Source organism: Saccopteryx bilineata, chromosome 2, assembly GCF_036850765.1.
Source record: "Saccopteryx bilineata isolate mSacBil1 chromosome 2, mSacBil1_pri_phased_curated, whole genome shotgun sequence".
Lineage (NCBI taxonomy): Eukaryota > Metazoa > Chordata > Mammalia > Chiroptera > Emballonuridae > Saccopteryx > Saccopteryx bilineata.
In genome coordinates, this window is record NC_089491.1 from 98,725,881 (window position 1) to 98,743,607 (window position 17,727).

General features: G+C 36.2%; 2 protein-coding genes across 6 annotated transcripts in view; one reads left to right on the forward strand and one right to left on the reverse strand.

The window, feature by feature from the left end:
• Positions 1-17,727, forward strand: part of CENPP (centromere protein P) — a 261,199-nt gene that overhangs the window by 48,730 nt on the left and 194,742 nt on the right. The gene's annotated exons all lie outside the window — the stretch shown is intronic.
• On the reverse strand, positions 1,168-17,100 carry OGN (osteoglycin). Its single transcript, XM_066257454.1, has 6 exons — positions 16,841-17,100; positions 14,285-14,378; positions 9,262-9,420; positions 6,390-6,592; positions 3,944-4,039; positions 1,168-3,196 (listed from the first exon to the last, which is right to left on the reverse strand). Exons 1-6 carry the CDS (start codon positions 17,012-17,014, stop codon positions 3,026-3,028), a joined length of 897 nt encoding a protein of 298 aa, XP_066113551.1. The 5' UTR covers positions 17,015-17,100; the 3' UTR covers positions 1,168-3,025.

The following is a 17,727-nucleotide window of genomic DNA, read 5'->3' on the forward strand; positions in this document are numbered from 1 at the left end:
GTGTGTATGGTTGTCAGGTACTCAGGCCATTTCTTTTACCTAGAAGTCCCAAAATTATCTTTTAATGATATTTTATAACTCAGAGTTTTTACCAGTGCTCTTTCCTATTTTATCTAAACCACTGGCTTTTGAATCCTCTAAAATTTGAGTTACTTTTGATTTTTTTCTTCTCTTTAAGTTTAATTATATTAAGAACATACAGATACATTATTTTTCTGACATCTGAAAATATGAGAGAACTCTCCTCTATTTTTCCCAGTTTTGATCCCACCACTCAGCACTCCTTATTAACTTTATTTTTCCAGATAAAGTTATAATTTATTTCCATTGATTTATTCAAGATTATGATAGTTTAAAGATTATGTTTTCAAATACAACAGAGCCCTTCTGTTTAAATGGATTTTATTTTGTACTGTTTATTGTATATTCAGTTCAAATGTGCTCACTATTATGCTCGGCACTTTGAAAGTATAAAGGGAATATTCATGTATTTCATTTTTCATACAGAAATGGACTCATTTTTCATACAGAAATGAGTCATGCACACAAAATAATGACAAAGTACAATCACGATTACCAGTTACTGAAATAAAATAAATGAATGAGTAAATAAGTGCTGTGGGGTTACTATTATGGCCTTAAGAGATCACAGGCCTGACCGGTGGTGGCACAGTGGATAAAGCATCTACTTAGAATGCTGAGGTCTCTTGTTTGAAGCCCCAAGGTCTCCAGCTCTGAGCATGGCTCATCAGCAGGGGGTCACTGGTTTGAGCAGGGAATTGTTTACACGATCCCAAAGCTTGCCACCTTGAGCCCAAGGTTGCTGGCTTGAGGCAAGGGGACACTGGCTCAGCCCTGACCAAGGCATGTACAAGAAGCAATCAGTGCACAACTAAAGTGGAAGCAGCTACAAGTTGATGCTTCTCACTCTCTCTCTCTCCTTTTTTGTCTTTCTCTCTCTCTCTCTCTCTCTCTCAAATAAATAAATAAATAAAAGAGATCACAGATCATTTAATGCAAAAGTTTCATTTTGGGGTCATTCAACCTTGAGAAATTGGGAAAAATTGAAAAACAGATAGGAGGTCATGCTAGGTAAGGAAAACGTGGAAGCAAATGCTTAAAAATAGGAATAAGTATTTGTTCTAGGAATAATATACAGAGACCAACTTGATTCTAATGTGTAATTTATTTGGAAACAATGTTGGTATTTTCTTTTAAGATTTCATTTATTTATTTAGAGAAAGGAGAGAGAGAGAGAGAGAGAGAGAAAGAAAGAGAGAGGGGAAGGGGGACTGGGGAGGAATGGGAAGCATCAACTTGTAGTAGTTGCTTCCTGTATGTACCTTGACCAGGCAAGCCAAGGGTTTTGAACCAGCGACCTCAGCGTTCCAGGTTGACGCTTTATCCACTGTGCCACCACAGATCAGGCTTATGGTAATTTTTATATACACAGTTCAAACTTATGTTTCTAAGGCACTAATGATTTTGTGTGTAACCCCAAAATAATGTGGAAACTAAGACTTTTTGAGTGGGATTTGGACAAGTTGGAAGTTATTTTAGGAACTTGACTCTGGCAGCATTCTCTCATCATAAATCTTCACCATTAAAATTGACTATGAATTCTCATCCTTGAAGGTATCAGTTACGGGTCTTGAGAAATGTTGCTCAGAACTTGCATGAACATGGATGTGTTTCAGAGGGTGAAGTGTAATAACACCACAGAATTCATTTTGTTTTCATGTCTTACATTCAGGCAAATTTATTGATAGGATTTTTATTTCTGTAGTGTAAAAAGGAATTATTTTGCATTATCATATTTGCAAGACTTTACAATAGAAAGCCTAATTGCTGTTTTTGTTATTCTTGTTTTATATATTATATAAACGTACTGATTTTGGTTTGCTTGACGTCTTAAAATGTTTTATCCTAGATTTAGAATGTTAATATTTAGATAAAAGAGGATTTTATGCTATTTTATTAAAGCCTTTAACTGTGCAACTACAAAGCAGAACAATATTACTATGTTAACTCTTTATTAGAGAGTAAAATTATGCTGTATTTGGAAAGTTTTGACTAGATATGAGATATTCCTTATTTCTCAGGCTAAATAAAAATATATTATAATAGCTACCTTAATAGAAAACAAAGTTTTTACTTCATAATGAATAGTGTATGAATTATGAAAGAAAAACAAGAGATCATTGGAAATATTAAGCTTTTCATAGTTTTTGGAACATCAGCTTTTAATGCTTTAGGGATCCAGCAAAGGCCACAAAAGACAAACAGTTGAAAGTTTCTTGGACTTATCCTCACTTCATTAATAATAGAAATAATGCTTCTTAAATTTGGGTATTTACATAAAAACATGCCTTTTAAATGTCATCCCACTATAAACTACAAGGAGTTTGTAATGCTGTTTCAATATTTTCACGTTACTCTGTTTTGAACTTATTAGTCTTTTTTTCTGTTGTTATATGTAAGCTTTGGAACATCTTTTCTTAAGAAACAAAATTCCTGGCCCTGGTTGGTTGGCTCAGTGGTAGAGCATCGGCCTGGCGTGCAGAAGTCCCGGGGTTCGATTCCCAGCCAGGGCACACAGGAGAAGTGCTCATCTGCTTCTCCACCCCTCCCCCTCTCCTTCCTCTCTGTCTCTCTCTTCCCCTCCCGCAGCCGAGGCTCCACTGGAGCAAAGATGGCCCGGGCGCTGGGGATGGCTCCTTGGCCTCTGCCCCAGGCGCTAGAGTGGCTCTGGTCACAATAGAGCGACGCCCCGGAGGGGCAGAGCATCGTCCCCTGGTGGGCGTGCCGGGTGGATCCCAGTCGGGCGCATGCAGGAGTCTGACTGTCTCTCCCCGTTTCCGGCTTCAGAACAATACAGAAAAAAAAAAAACCAAACAAACAAACAAAAAAAATTCCTTCATAGTGGTATACAGAGTTAATATTATACAGATATTCACACTCCTTTAGACACTTGTGACAAATTGTAAGTATGTGTGTACTTTAGTATATGCCACATTGATAGTGGCTAAAAGTATGACCCTATCGGCAATCTTTTTAAGCAGATAAAACTGTTGGGATGCTTTCCCAGGACAATGGGATTTCCCTCCAAGCGTATCTCTTCAATGTGGTTCCGAATATAACGGGTGTCATTAGCCTTGCAGAAAGTATCATCTGTAATTGAAGTTATGTTGTTAAACTGGAAAATAAAAGGGAAAAAAATGTTCAGATATCTGAAATCAATCTTTTGTATGCTATGCAATGGGATCAGAATATTTTATCTAAAAAGTGATTTTTAAAGTATTGTACATATTGTTTATCCTTAAGGTAATAAAACCCTCTCTGTGCAATCTGAGCCTTTTTTTTTAAGTCTACAGCGTGACTTTGGAAGAACAGACTACTTGCTATTATACTAACTTTATAAAGTATCCTATTCTAGAGTGTCAATTCAAAATGCATACTGTGTCCATAAATAGTCTTTAAGGAAGTAAAAAGAACAAATAGGAGATCTTGTAATGCTGGAAGATCAATTTTAGTTTATTTTTAGTCCCTGTCTACTTTTCTTTCCTTCAAGTTGATGCTGAACAATAAAGTCAGTCAGAAACTCTTCATAAGCAAAGTATTACAGCTGTTTGGAGAAAGAAACATAAGCTTTAGGTTTTAGTGCCCCTAACTTCAAATCCACGGGCCAGGTTAACTAATAGGAGATAGTAAGTGCACAGCTGGAGGCAAACACTAGTTTGAGAGCAGACCTCAGGCCTGGTTTTGCTTGCCCTTTCATGGTGCTTTAGACAGACGGATTAGTGGGCAGGAGAATGCATTGGGCTCAGCATTAATACTTGGTGGGCAGAATTTACCTGTGAGTGTGAATGTCCTAATGAGTCAGAAGATTGACCCTTACTAATTAAAATTAAAGTCAGATATTGTGAAAGAAGTAAAGTCCTACCTGAAGATGAATTACACGCAAACTTTCTGGTAAATTAAGAGGCACAGATTCCAGTGCATTGTGGTCCAAATACAGGAAGGACAGGTTATTCAGTTTCTGTAAGGAAAGGGCACTTTTACTTCCGTGAGGTCAGTGCATTTCTTCAGAGTCCAAATTCTACACACATACACACACACACACACACACACACGCGCGCACATTTGTATATACATATAGATACTGATAGATACTTGTTCATAGTGTTTATCATTGCTATGATAGTATTTTGGCTTTGGGGATTTTTTTGGTTAGGAGAGAGCCCTGCTGCATCTCCACATTTCTTTCTGCTCATCTGATCTCTGATTCCCCAGCTCTGTCTAACCTCAGCCCTCATGCTGATGTCTGGGGCTCTTTGACTTTGTTTTAGGAACAGCTAATGAGGTCAGTCCCTGTGCAGGATTGAGTTTGGCTCCTGGTGTTGCCGTAGCTTGTATTGCACCTCTAGAACTTCCCATTTTAGCTTCAACTGTAGCAAAATGAATTCTCCTAGGAGATGTATATGCTTGTTAGTAAGATTTTTCCTAAATCAATTTATTAAATACTTTCGTAGATAAAAAATTTCCCCCTTTAGTGCTTGATATTGTATTATTCTTCATTATCAGTAACCCATTGTTGTGAATAATTTTATAATATGATTTCATGTTGTAGTTTCCCCTGACATTAATCTTTTACCTTACTTTTGATATGCATCCTATAGCAGAGTTTACTGATTTTGTTTTTTTTAGAATTAAGTTGCTATGATTTTAATCCTTTCTTGAACATTCTACCATTCACCTTACGAGCCCCAAGCTCCTGTCTTCCCCAATGGGCCTCTCTCTTTACCTGGGTTAGAATAACTTGATTTTACTGGTGGCTTTTGCAGCCTAGGGTTTTAAACAAAACTGCAGAGTAGCCGAGTTTATCATTTCCATGCAAACTTGTCATGAATCCCTGCTGTAATGCATGTGTAAAATAAAAAATATTCAAACATTCCTTTTGTGAAATGCTGATCACCTCCTGTAGATCTTTAACAAGCCAGTTATTCAAATTATGTATCTTCAAATTACAGGGGTTTTTATTTGTTTTTAAAGTGAATTTAGTTTTTAAAAGCCCCCTGAGTCTCTTACATTCTGTGTAACTTTGATGAGTCTCTAGACAGGGGTCCCCAAACTTTTTACACAGTGGGCCAGTTCACTGTCCCTCAGACCATTGGAGGGCCGGACTATAAAAAAAAACTATGAACAAATCCCTGTGCACACTACACATATCTTATTTTAAAGTAAAAAAACAAAACGGGAACAAATACAATATTTAAAATAAAGAACAAGTAAATTTAAATCAACAAACTGACCAGTATTTCCATGGGAACTAGGCTCCTCTCACTGACCACCAATGAAAGAGGTGCCCCTTCCGGAAGTGCGGCGGGGGCCCGATAAATGGCCTCAGAGGGCCGCATGTGGCCCGCGGGCCGTAGTTTGGGGACCCCTGCTCTAGAATGTCCCTTAAATTTGAAGGAGGGCTCCTTAAATGTAGACAGAGAAAAGGAAAATGGAATATTTTTACATTTTCTGACCGGTTGTACTTTTGTGGACAGATTGTATGTTGTGTAATTAGCATAACGTGATGATAATGAATATTTGATAGTTTTAGGTGCTAATTGCTACAAGCTACCTTCCTTTTGAATGAGGTTGTCTCTTGCTAACAATAGCATAAGCCTTTTTATCTGGGCTTCCTTTCAGGACTGGAAAGAGTTATCAGAGCTATGGAAATCCTGGGCTGAGCCGATTGCTTCTCCATAGACCATCCATTTTGAGACAACCAGGCTACCCCAGTCACAGTAGATCAACCTCCCCTTTTTCCTGTACATGTATTTTCTTGAATTACTAAATTATTCAATTTTTACTACATAGATGATTTTGTTTTAGGTGCTGTCATGGAATTAAAAAGAGAGGCTACCTATATAATTTTATGGTCTAATACATCTAAGTATTAAAAATAAAATTCAGTGTTTACTTCTAGAAGGTTATTTTTTATGGCATTGGTAAATTACTAATATTATAAGGAAAAAGATAGGGAAACTCCCATTTTGAGCTTTTGTACAGGTTTGATGCCATGAGGGTAAGAACGATGTCTCTATAAATAAATATTTGCTGTATAGATAAGTAGAAAAGATGGGACATGAAGTAGTCTGTGAAACAAGATCAAGGCTATATATTGTGTGAGGCTATATATTGTCCAGTATGTACACTGGACAAAATAAGCCTAATGATATGGCTATTTATTATGTAAATTATGTCTTCATTTATTAAATTAAAATAGTCTTAAAGCATAAAACCAAATTCTACTTCTACCAGATTTTCTCTTTCTTTAATCATATTATCATTGTTTGTATAAAACTGATATTGTATACATACTGTAAAATACTTACTTTGAATGTATTTGCTTTGATTCCTCTACTCTTGATTTTGTTGTATTTTGCATTAAATAAAGTAAGCTTGGGAGGAAGAACTGGAAGTTTCAATAGTTGATTTTCAGCTAGTGTAAGTTCTTCTAACAGAGAAAGTTTTGAAAAAGTACTGTCTTCTATATCTTCAATCAAATTTCCCGTAAAATCAAGTCTTCTTAAATTAGCTTGAAGGGAAAAAATATATGAAAAATACAGAAAGTATACAAAAATAAGGAATTATCATTTAAGTGGACTGAAGAAAAGCATTTGTTTAACAGGTCATTGGACGTCTTTTATTTTTAGTGTCTGATAGAGTATCTTCTATTATAAGGAGCTCAGGAAATTTTATTGAATGAATGCTGAGCATCTACTGTGTACTCAACACTGATGACCTTTCTGACTGGAGTTCTAGAATATCACATTTAGAAGGAAACAATAGAATCCTTCTGACTCTGAATTCTTAGGATGCTCAGGCAGTTGGAAAGAAATTCTTGTTGCAAATCATGGAAAGTAAGCATTACATTTGATTGAATAGAATCATAAATAAATTATTTTTGGATTTTTTGCCAACATACATTGCCATTGTGAGTATGTTATCTTAATCTTTCTGTGCCTTATTGCTTAACAACAACAGACAAAAATATTCCCTGATTTGTTCAAGTGATGCAGACTAAGAGAGAAATTCAGATTGCATGTGTATGTGTGTACCACCTTTGTACATCTGGAACAATTAGGAAATATAGTTGCTTCTCATCATTTGAGATAGTCATGTGTATAAAATTGCTGGAAACACTGACTTAGTAAATATAGAACCACTGTTACTAGGGAAATACAGGGCTAGGTTCCTTAAAGCCTGTGGTCACACATTTTCATCAGCTGATCAGTACATAATTTTATGTGTGTTTCTTTTTAAAGATATCTTTTTTAGAATATATTGTTGATACATTAACATTGAACTCAACAGCCATTAGCGCTGTAAGTCACACTTGAATGAAGATCAACTAACACATGTATTATCTTCATAAGGCACATCACAGCCTTCTCGCGTTAAGGACCATTAGACAGCATTGCAGCACTGCACTTGGGACCATTTTAACCCTTTGAGTAGTACAAATGTTCATGTACATCCTCGTGCCTTCTGACCATCCAGAGTACGATCGTACAAAAATTTTTATTTTAAAAATGTGTAAGCCAACATTAAAAAAAGCAAATGTATGTTCTTCTTGTTTCCATACATTGATTTTCAAACAAACATGATTTTAAGGTAATAAAACTGGAACTAATTTCATTTTTTGAAAAATAAAACTCATTCCCGGGGATCAGCAAGCATAAAAAACTCACTACCCAAAGGGTTAAACAGCGAAAAGGGCAACAATGTGAAAACTGTGGCTCTAAGTAGACTGAAGGGTGCTCTTGTTTATAGTGTAAGAGCAGAAACAAAAGATCAAAGCGCTGCCTTATTCAGCCTCATGTGGGTCACTCAATATTTACTTATTTATTGTTTGCCACTAGGCGTATGTCTGCAGATGACACTGAAAATGCTGCAAATATTGATTTTGGGTTTACAAATAAATTTAGTGTGAGTTTGAAAATATGGAACCAACACATAATGAGGAACAACTGTACTTCAGCCAGCTGGAGCTGCCAGAGGCCACATGAATCCAGTTACGATTTCTCTTGTGACTGTGTAGTGGGGCCAGTGTGCATTTCTTACTGTGCAAACACTTGGCAGCATAGGAATCTAGAAGATTAGTGATCCAGGCCTGGTACTAGATCCTGTGGCAGCGGGGGATTTTGGTGTGCCATGGTAGTGCCTTAGTGGCAGGTTGTTGTAAGGTTTGACATGGCGCCAGAAGTCCAAAATGAATGATTCAGGATCGACACTAGTGCCAAATTAGAATCATCTGAGGAGTTCGGTTGTGTTTAATGATGGTGCCTGGGCCTCTCCCCAGACCTCAGTTAGAACCTCTGGGTGACTTGGAGCCTGCCAGGTGTAAGTTTTTTTGTTTTTTTTCCTTTCAGCACTTTACTTTTTGAATTGAATTTGTTGGGGTGACATTGGTTAATAAAATTACGTAGGTTTCAGGTGTACCGTTCCATAAAACATCTGTACGCCGCACCATGCATTCAGCACCCTAAGTCAAGTCTCCATCACCGCTGATCCCCCTTGACCCTCTTCTTCCTCCTCCACCCTCTTGCCCTCCAGTTAGCACCACACTGTTTTTTTTCCTTTCCTTAATCCCATCACCTTTTTCACCCAGCCTCCAAACTCCTTCCCCTCTGACATCTGTCAGTCTGTTCTCTGTATCTATGAGCCTGTATCCATTTTGTTTGTGAGTTTATTTTGTTCATTAGAGTCCACATATAATTGAAATCATATGGTACTTGTCTTTTCTCTGACTGGTTTATTTCATTTAGCATAATCTAAGTCCAGTATTTCTTAAATGCTTCTCCAGATATTTTTAATCATGCAGCCAGATTTAAGAAACATGAGTTAAAGTAAGGAAAAAGTTTCTATGCTTTTATAGTGAAGGTAGAAAATACAATATTGCGTTGTGCTGTTCCCTGGCTGAGGCAAATGGATCTTGAGAAGACACTTTGCCTTCTCATGTATGTGCTAATGGGCTGTTAACTTAGACACCAAAGTCACCAGTAGAAAAAGATGACAGGGAAGCTCTGAATGGACAGGAGATTTCACCAACGAATCAGTGGGTTGTGAAATGAGGAAGGTACTTAAAAATGACAGTAGTGACTACCCTAGATGAGATAGGTTGCAAGTACCTAGAATCTTGTATTTATATTAATTAAATACTAACATGAGTTAATATTAATATCTTAGTTAAAACTAACTTACGTATTTCTGCAAAATCTTTGGCAGTCAGCTTTTTAATTTTGTTGAATCGTGCATAAAGATAGGCTGATTCCTTTGGCAAAGGTGGTACAGCATCAATGTCAACTTCTTCACAATATACAGAGCCACTTAAACAAACACACAGCAGGCACGTGGGCATTTCTAGTTGGGAAAAAAATCATAAAGGTATAAACAATTCTAAATTTTGGGCCTCTACTGATAAAATCATTGCTATTATGAATGTTATTACTGACTTGAAAAGGTATTTTCTAGAGTTACAGGTGATAGGAAAGATACCATGGTTCTAGAGACTTGTAACTGATAATTCACCAGAATTTTAATGTAGGATTTGTAATTCACAGTCTCTTTTATTCTCTGCTTTAGCATTGATCCTTTAATTGCTGAATTGATCAATAATTCTATTTCCTCATTTAAATACCAAAAAAATTTGTAAAGCAGGAAATAAGGTAAATACAAGCTTGATATAACACTTGGTCTGCACAAACACATTTCAGATTGGTGACTACTAAGGAGTTTAGAAACCACTGGTTAAATAAGCAAACTATTAACTTGAAAATGAGAGTCATCAGAGGCACTTCTGGGGTTCCATTTCACTCTGCTGGCCTTCCTTCCTTTTACTTGGTAGGCCTCTTTTGTCTCTTTCAACCTAGGACAGTTTATTAGTCTTTTTTTAAATTTCACTTTTTAGGGCATATATTTTGTGGAATGTCTTTTAATTAAGAGTTTATTGAGGTTCCCCATTTTTGGTAGGAATACCATGGAAATGATGTAGGGTCCTCACTGCCATGTATTAAGGAGCACATGGTATCTATTTGTCGCATTCCTGACCATGCTGTATTTAGTCACTTGGCTCATTTGGTGTCCACCATGTTTCTCACTCTGTAAAGTAAATGTTTTTCATTGTGTAATTAATAAGTATCTTCCAGAGGAGTACTTTGAGATTTTAAACATCTGATTTGTCATTAATCATTCACCCATTAGTTTTATCATTAATTGATTTTTACCTGAATTGTTTAACACTAGGATAGTTGCCAAATAATGATTTTCAATTCCAACATTCTTTTCATACTTGTTAGTTGGTATTCTGTTGTAAGATAGAACATTCCTTTTTTTTTAAAGATTTTATTTATTGATTTTAGAGAGAGGAGAGAGAGAGAGAGACACACGCTGGTGCAGGGGAGAAGCCTTACCAGGTAGTTGTTTCTCATATGTGCCTTGACTGGGCAAGCTTGGGGATTTGAACCAGCAACCTCAGCATTTCATGTCAATGTTTTATCCACTGCACCACCACAGGTCAGGCAGTAGCATCTCTTTCTTAATTTCTTTCTTTCTTTCTTTCTTTCTTTCTTTCTTTCTTTCTTTCTTTCTTTCTTTCTTTCTTTCTTTCTTTCTTTCTTTCTTTCATTTATTTCTGTCAGTATGAATTTATGAATTCCTTATCCTAGGGGTCATAATACATTGCCATCACATTCATTCATTCATTCATCGAAAGAAAGACAGGAGGTACAGAGATGAGAAGCATCAACTTGTAGTTGCAGTACTTTAGTTGTTCATTGATTGCTTCTCATATGTGCCTTGACCAGGGTTTAGGGGGTGGCGAGGGGGAGGTGGCTCCAGCTAAGCCTGTGACCCCTTGTTCAAGCCAGTGACCTTGGGATTATGTCAGTGATCCTACACTCAAGCCAGATGAGCCCATGCTTAAGCTGGTGACCTCGGGGTTTCAAGCCTGAAACCTCAGTGTCCCAGGTCTGTGCTCTATCTGCTGTGCCACCATCGGTCAGGCCCTATCACATTTATTTTTATAATCAAATTGTCACAGATTACCCAGCGGTAGCTTTTATAAACTCTTTTTATTTATTTTCTTAATTCAAGTTTTTTTGTGATTAAATGACATACAATAAATTGCATGTATTTAACATATAATTTGTAAGTTTTTGACATATGTATATATACTCATGAAACCATTACCACAATCACGATTATTAACATATTTATCACCGCAGCTTTCTCATGCCTTTTGGTAATCTCTTTCTCCCAATCTTGCGTCAAAACAGTCATGTGATATGTTCTCATGTTTGGCTTCTTTCACTCTGCATGGTTACTGTAAGATTCATCTCTTGTTGCTTGTATCAGTAGTACAATCTTTTTTTGTTACTGAGTAGTATTCCGTTGTGTCAATATACACAATGTATAGTTATCTATTATGGACATTTCAGTTGTTTCAGTTTTGGGGTATTTCAAAGAAAACTGCTAAAGACATTTATGTATATACATCACTTCTCAATCTTTCGGCTAGAATCAAGTGTAGTAAGAACATTTATGTACAGGTTGTGTGCACTTAATGCATTTGTTTTCTGGGGTAAATACCTAGGGTAGGTTTATGTTTACCTTTTTTCTTTTATGTGTACCTTTTGAGAAAAGTCCCAAACTGTTTTCCGTAGTCATTGTGCTATTTTGTATTCCCGTCAGCAGTACATGAGAGTTTGTTTCAGATGCCTCACATCTTTACCAACATTTTTGTATGGTTGGACTCTTTAATTTTAGCCATTCAAGTAAAATGAGTTGTGGTGTATCATGTTTTGACTTGTATTTTCCTAATGACCAGTGATGCCGAGGATCTGTTTATATACTGTTTGCCATCCACATATTTTCTTTGGTGAAATGTCTGTTCATATCTCTTGCCTATTTTTTAAATGGGACCTTTTTTTGTATTATTGAATTATAAGAGCATATATGTATTTATAGATAAAAGTCATTTAATAGATTTATGTTTTGTAAATGTTTCCTCTAGTCTGTGGCTTGTCTTTTCTTATTGTCTTTTGAAGGGCAAACCATTTTTTTAAATAAACTTAATTAATTAATTAATTTTAGAGAAAGGAGAAAGTGGGGAGGGGAGTGGGAAGCATCAACTCACAGTAGTTGCTTCTCGTATGTGCCTTGACCAGGCAAGCGCAGGGTTTTGAACTGGTGACCTCAGTGTTCCAGGTTGATGCTTAATCTACTGTGCCACCACAGGTCAGACAGCCCTATTTTTTTTTTTTTCTTAAATGAGAAGCAGGAAGGCAGAGAGACAGAATCCCACATGCGCCCTACTAAGACCCACCCAGCATGCCCACCAGGGGGCGATGATCTGCCCATCTGGGGCTGTTGTTCTTTTGCATTTTTATGCCTGAGGCAAGACCTTGGTGTCATCCTCAGCGCCTGTGCCAACTTGCTCCAGTGGCGCCTAGGGTGCCGGAGGGGAAGAGAGAGAGAGAAAGGGAAGGGGTGGAGAAACAGATGGTCAATTCTCCTGTGTGCTCTATTGGTGAATTGAACCTGGGACATCACACAACGGGCTGATGCTCTACCACTGAGCAAACCAACCAGGGCCCCATTTTTTGATAAGATTGTCTTTCGTCACTGAATTATATTGGCACCATTGTTAATAATCAGTTTATCATATTGTGTAAGTCTATTTCTTGACTCTTATTCTGTTCCATTAATCTATTTGTTTATTTTTATGCTAATACCAGAATATCTTGATTCCTATAGATTTATAATGAATGTTGGTATTAGGTTGTATAAATCCTTCAACTTTATTTTTCACTGTTATGACTTTGTTTTTCACTGTTATGGTTTAGGTTCTTTGCATTTCCATATAAATTTTAGAGTAAGCTTGTTAATTAAAGAAAGAAAGAAAGAAAAAAAGAAAGAAAGAAAGAAGCCTGAATCAACAGATACATTTAAGAAAATTGATATCTTAACAATGTTGAGTATTCTGGTCATTGAACACCATATATCTATATATTTAGGCCTCTTTAAATTTCTCCAATCATTGTTGTCTAAATTTTAGTGTATAAGTCTTGTATATCTTTTGCACATAGGTTTACATATATATTTTAAAATATATTTGGTTAATTCTTAAAAATTTAAATGTTGCCATTATTCTTTGAGAACTTCTTTATTTTCTGGCTTGGTAAGATGTCCCAGACCAATATTGCCTTTTCTCTGCCCCAAGCCTGAAATCAGCTGTTTCCTCAAGGCCTACTGGTTAATTTTAATGGAGAATGGTATTTAGAAACCAAGATTTGGGTGTGGATACGCTCTTGCTTCTGGAATCTCACTGCTTCTAGGCTTTCCCAGCAGTGGGAACTTGGAAATATATACATGTATATTTGTCTCTCTCTCCATATGTAATAATACACATACATACACATATAGGCATACATACACAACGCATACATGTTCATGTAGTGACACAAACATGCCTATATCTGTTTCTGCATCTGTGTATAAGCCATGAGTTGATGGTAATGTCTTATTCCAGTTTGTTTCCACAGTGCTCATTCTAGCCTTCCCCTTTGTGTATTTCCATCCTTCTCTAACAGTGAGAAACCTAGCTCTCCATATCCACAGTATGTTTACATTGTTCAGTCCTAGAACAAGCGTTAAGTAGTTTCGTTATTGCTACAAACCCCATCACTGGAATTTTAGTATTTGTTTCTTGTTTTTTTCTTTAGCCTGACAAAATACTGTGTTTAAGGTTATTTGGATTATATTTTTCCTCCTTGAGTCTATTACAGTATTCATTTGAAATATAATTTCAATTTTACAATGAGTGTTGAATATCTTGTGTAATTTATTATGAGTCTCATTTGGAGCCATCAGAAAGTTGAAAAATCAAGTTGAAACATAAGTTCGAAGACTGAGTTTGAAAATAATTGATGTTTTATAACTTTCATGAATTGATTTTCTATAAACAGAAAGACATACTTTGTAGGGGCTAGCTAGACTTGGGTTAAGCTTTGGTTGTTCTTGAATGTTTCTCACTCGTATCACGAGACAGGAAATGATGTACACTCCCTATGTACCTGTTTGACTTTATCACTGGAGAAAGAATTCTACTGTTTGGATTTACTATATCCAGAGGCAGTTTTTGATTTACTATAAAGAGTAAAGTTCCACAATAAGCTGTTTATTAAAGCTCCTTTAAAAAAATAGATTAATGATTGTTCATACTTACCATCATTTTCTTTCTTGGGGGGTAATGGTGTTGAACTTTCATCTTTTTGTAATTGAAGACTTTTCTCATCAGATATTATCATAGATTCTTTTTCCTATTTGAAAAATAAAAATTTATTATTAGGTGTGATAAAATCTAATTTTGATTATAAAAACAGGGATCGTGAACGTTTGTCTTTTTATAGTTACAGTTAATGGCATTTCTTTTATGTTTTATTAGGGTTTTATACATTTATCACATTATGTAAATATTTGTTTAGCTTGTTTTTACTTTTATACTGTGGGCTCCTTGAGCATAAAAATTAGGTCTTTTAGGCCCTGGCCGGTTGGCTCAGCGGTAGAGCGTCGGCCTAGCATGCGGAGGACCCGGGTTCGATTCCCGGCCAGGGCACACAGGAGAAGCGCCCATTTGCTTCTGCACCCCTCCGCCGCGCTTTCCTCTCTGTCTCTCTCTTCCCCTCCCGCAGCCAAGGCTCCATTGGAGCAGAGATGGTCTGGGCGCTGGGGATGGCTCTGTGGCCTCTGCCTCAGGCGCTAGAGTGGCTCTGGTCGCAATATGGCGACGCCCAGGATGGGCAGAGCATCGCCCCCTGGTGGGCAGAGCGTCGCCCCTGGTGGGCGTGCCGGGTGGATCCCGGTCGGGCGCATGCGGGAGTCTGTCTGACTGCCTCTCCCCGTTTCCAGCTTCAGAAAAATGAAAAAATGAAAGAAAAAAAAAAAAAATAGGTCTTTTTTACTTTTCTATCTCCAAAAACCAAACTCAGTGCTTCCTAAATTTTGAACATATTAAAATTCTAAATGGGAACTAGGAGAGAATTTTCTGACTTGGAATTAAAATTTTTCTGAGGTGGAACCTAAAATGAAGATAGTGTCTTGAGATTATTTTTGTGTAAAGTAGCTCTTTTTAATTACTCTTTATGGTTTCTGCCTGAAGTGAATTCCTGACATTATATTCTACCATGTTGAACAGAACTAGAGCACCAGTCATGCCATAAATGTATAGGACTGAGTAAGCTCTTTTTGTCTCTTCTGGAAGTGGCCCTTAGTTACCTGTGTGCCTCCATTAAACCCTGGCCCTTGGTGTCCTTTATTCCAGCCCACACACCACACTTGGCCACTGCTCCAGGCTGTTAGCTCTGGGAGAATTTGGGTCCTTAACATTTGTTGCTCTCTCTTTCATTTTCTGGGAAAGAACATTTTTTGCCATTAGGCTCAAGTATATTATGTCGGGCCCTATTTTCTCTACCCTTTGGAAGCGTTTCCACCACTAATCTCAGTCTTGACTCCTTCATTCTCTCATATGTGTTCTGGTTGAACAGTCCTTCTACTCTGTGTTTTGTATATTAAGTTCCAGTCAATTCTGCTTCATTTTGTTTATATTAAGACGGACTTCTAAAGCATCATAAAGAAAAAAAACAGAGAACTTCTTTTACTTATTACATTTTTGGGATCATGGAATTTTGAAAGTATTATTATAACTGATAGATTCAAATCATCCATGTGAGCCAATAGCTTAGGCCTTCTTTTAAAATTTGAAGCTGTGACTGGTACTACATACCTTTTTTGTCTTAATGTTGGGCAAAAATAATATATACTAGCATGTTAACTAACTTTGTTGAAAGAAAATGTGTTGTTAACATTTGCTCATGTGTGTGTGTGAGAGAGAAAATGAGAAAAAGAAAAAGGAAGGAAAAGAGAGATAAAGAAAAAGAAGCAACTATAACTGGTTACTCTTAATCTTTACCATCTTATTTATAGTGGAGAAAAACTTTGAAGCAATCTACAGTTATGTATTTGGCTGCCTTTCTCATTTTTCTGTGTGTGTGTGTGTGTGTGTGTGTGTCATAGGCAAGCGAAAGATATTTATGTGCTGTATTAACTTTTTCCTTATGCATGGTGTGCCAAGAAAACCACAACGAATTACTTAGTCCCCATATGAGTGGAGTATGAAAGATGTGGTGAAGTATTAACTCAATGACAATTACAGTTACTTGGTGCAAATTGATAGAGTCTAAATTGTTGAAGCTAATTTAAAACGAAAGCTTCATATTAAGTAGTTTTTCATTTTTTGGTACTGTTTGTAGTTGACATAAGTTATTGTGAAATACTATACATACTAAATAACAGTACTCTCCTATTTATTTTCTTGAACAATTGCTTCCTAAAATAATAAACCTTAAATTGGTAATCCCTCTGTTTCTTCTAATACACATCTTTTATTTTAATTTGAGATAATATTTAAATATAGGGCATTGTATAGACTACTTAACATATAAATCTCAACTGGTCAGGGATCATATTAAATTTTAGCTTTTCTTAAATTTTTGTGTTGGTTACTATAGATACTCTTTGCTTACTGCAGGTATTATTTATTAATCTGAGAGGCATGCATACTTTAAAAATATAATTTTAGGGACACATTTTAATTACTTTGAATCACTTAAAGTACTTTTTCTTTCCTTATACCTTATTAGATACATTCGGAAAAAAACTAAAAGCATGCATTTAAATGTGCTAGACTATTTTAGAAGATAAATTTAGAGTAAAAATAAGGTACCTTAATATTTTTTCCATCCAGGTATTGATCCTCATAATCTTGGGTAAATAAGATTTCTTCAAAATTATCTGTTCCATAATCATGGGTGATGCGTGAGGTCTGCTGGGTTGATGGTGCTGGCTTTATCAGAGGCACAAACAGTAACAGGAGCAGCACAGACTGCAGGATCTTCATTTTCACAAAGATTGAGGTGACTGGAAGTTAATAAGCTAGTGGCCTTGCTGACTGAAGGACAATACTCCTTTTTCCCTGGAAGCAAAAACGCAGACCATCGAAGCAATATTTAAAAGCTTAGAGTACTTTTTGGCAGGGTGTACGCAGTAGGGGCCAGAGAACAAGTATTTAACCCTTAGTGATCTTTAATTAGATGCTAAAAGTTTTTCTGTATCAGTGATGCTCTGAAAAAACAGTTTCAGAAAATGGTTTTATTTCTTTTCTATCAAAAAATTCAAGCAGTGTTGATAATTTCAGTTTTTTAATAATTAGGTGCCTTGAACAGAACTACTTTTATGGACTTGAAATGTTAAGATACCTGTAGTATAAATAGTTAAAACGAAGACCTAAGGTCCTGTCTCATGTGAGTTTAAAATATCATATTTCAACTTTGCTACTTTATAAGAACTCTTGATTTGTATTGGTATGAACAAAAACAAGTTTTAAGAACAGTTTTAAACTTTAAATTTAACATTGTGAAAAGTAGTCTATTAATACTTACTTTTAGGTGGCACAAAATATAGGAAAAGCCATAATTTAAAGTATCTTGTTTTTTGTTTTTTTATTTTTATTTTAATAGGTATCACTGTTTTTAGTTAATAGAATTGCTTTTTAAATTTAAACTATGAAAAAAAACAGTATTGCAAACTGGAAAAACAAAACATTAATCAAGG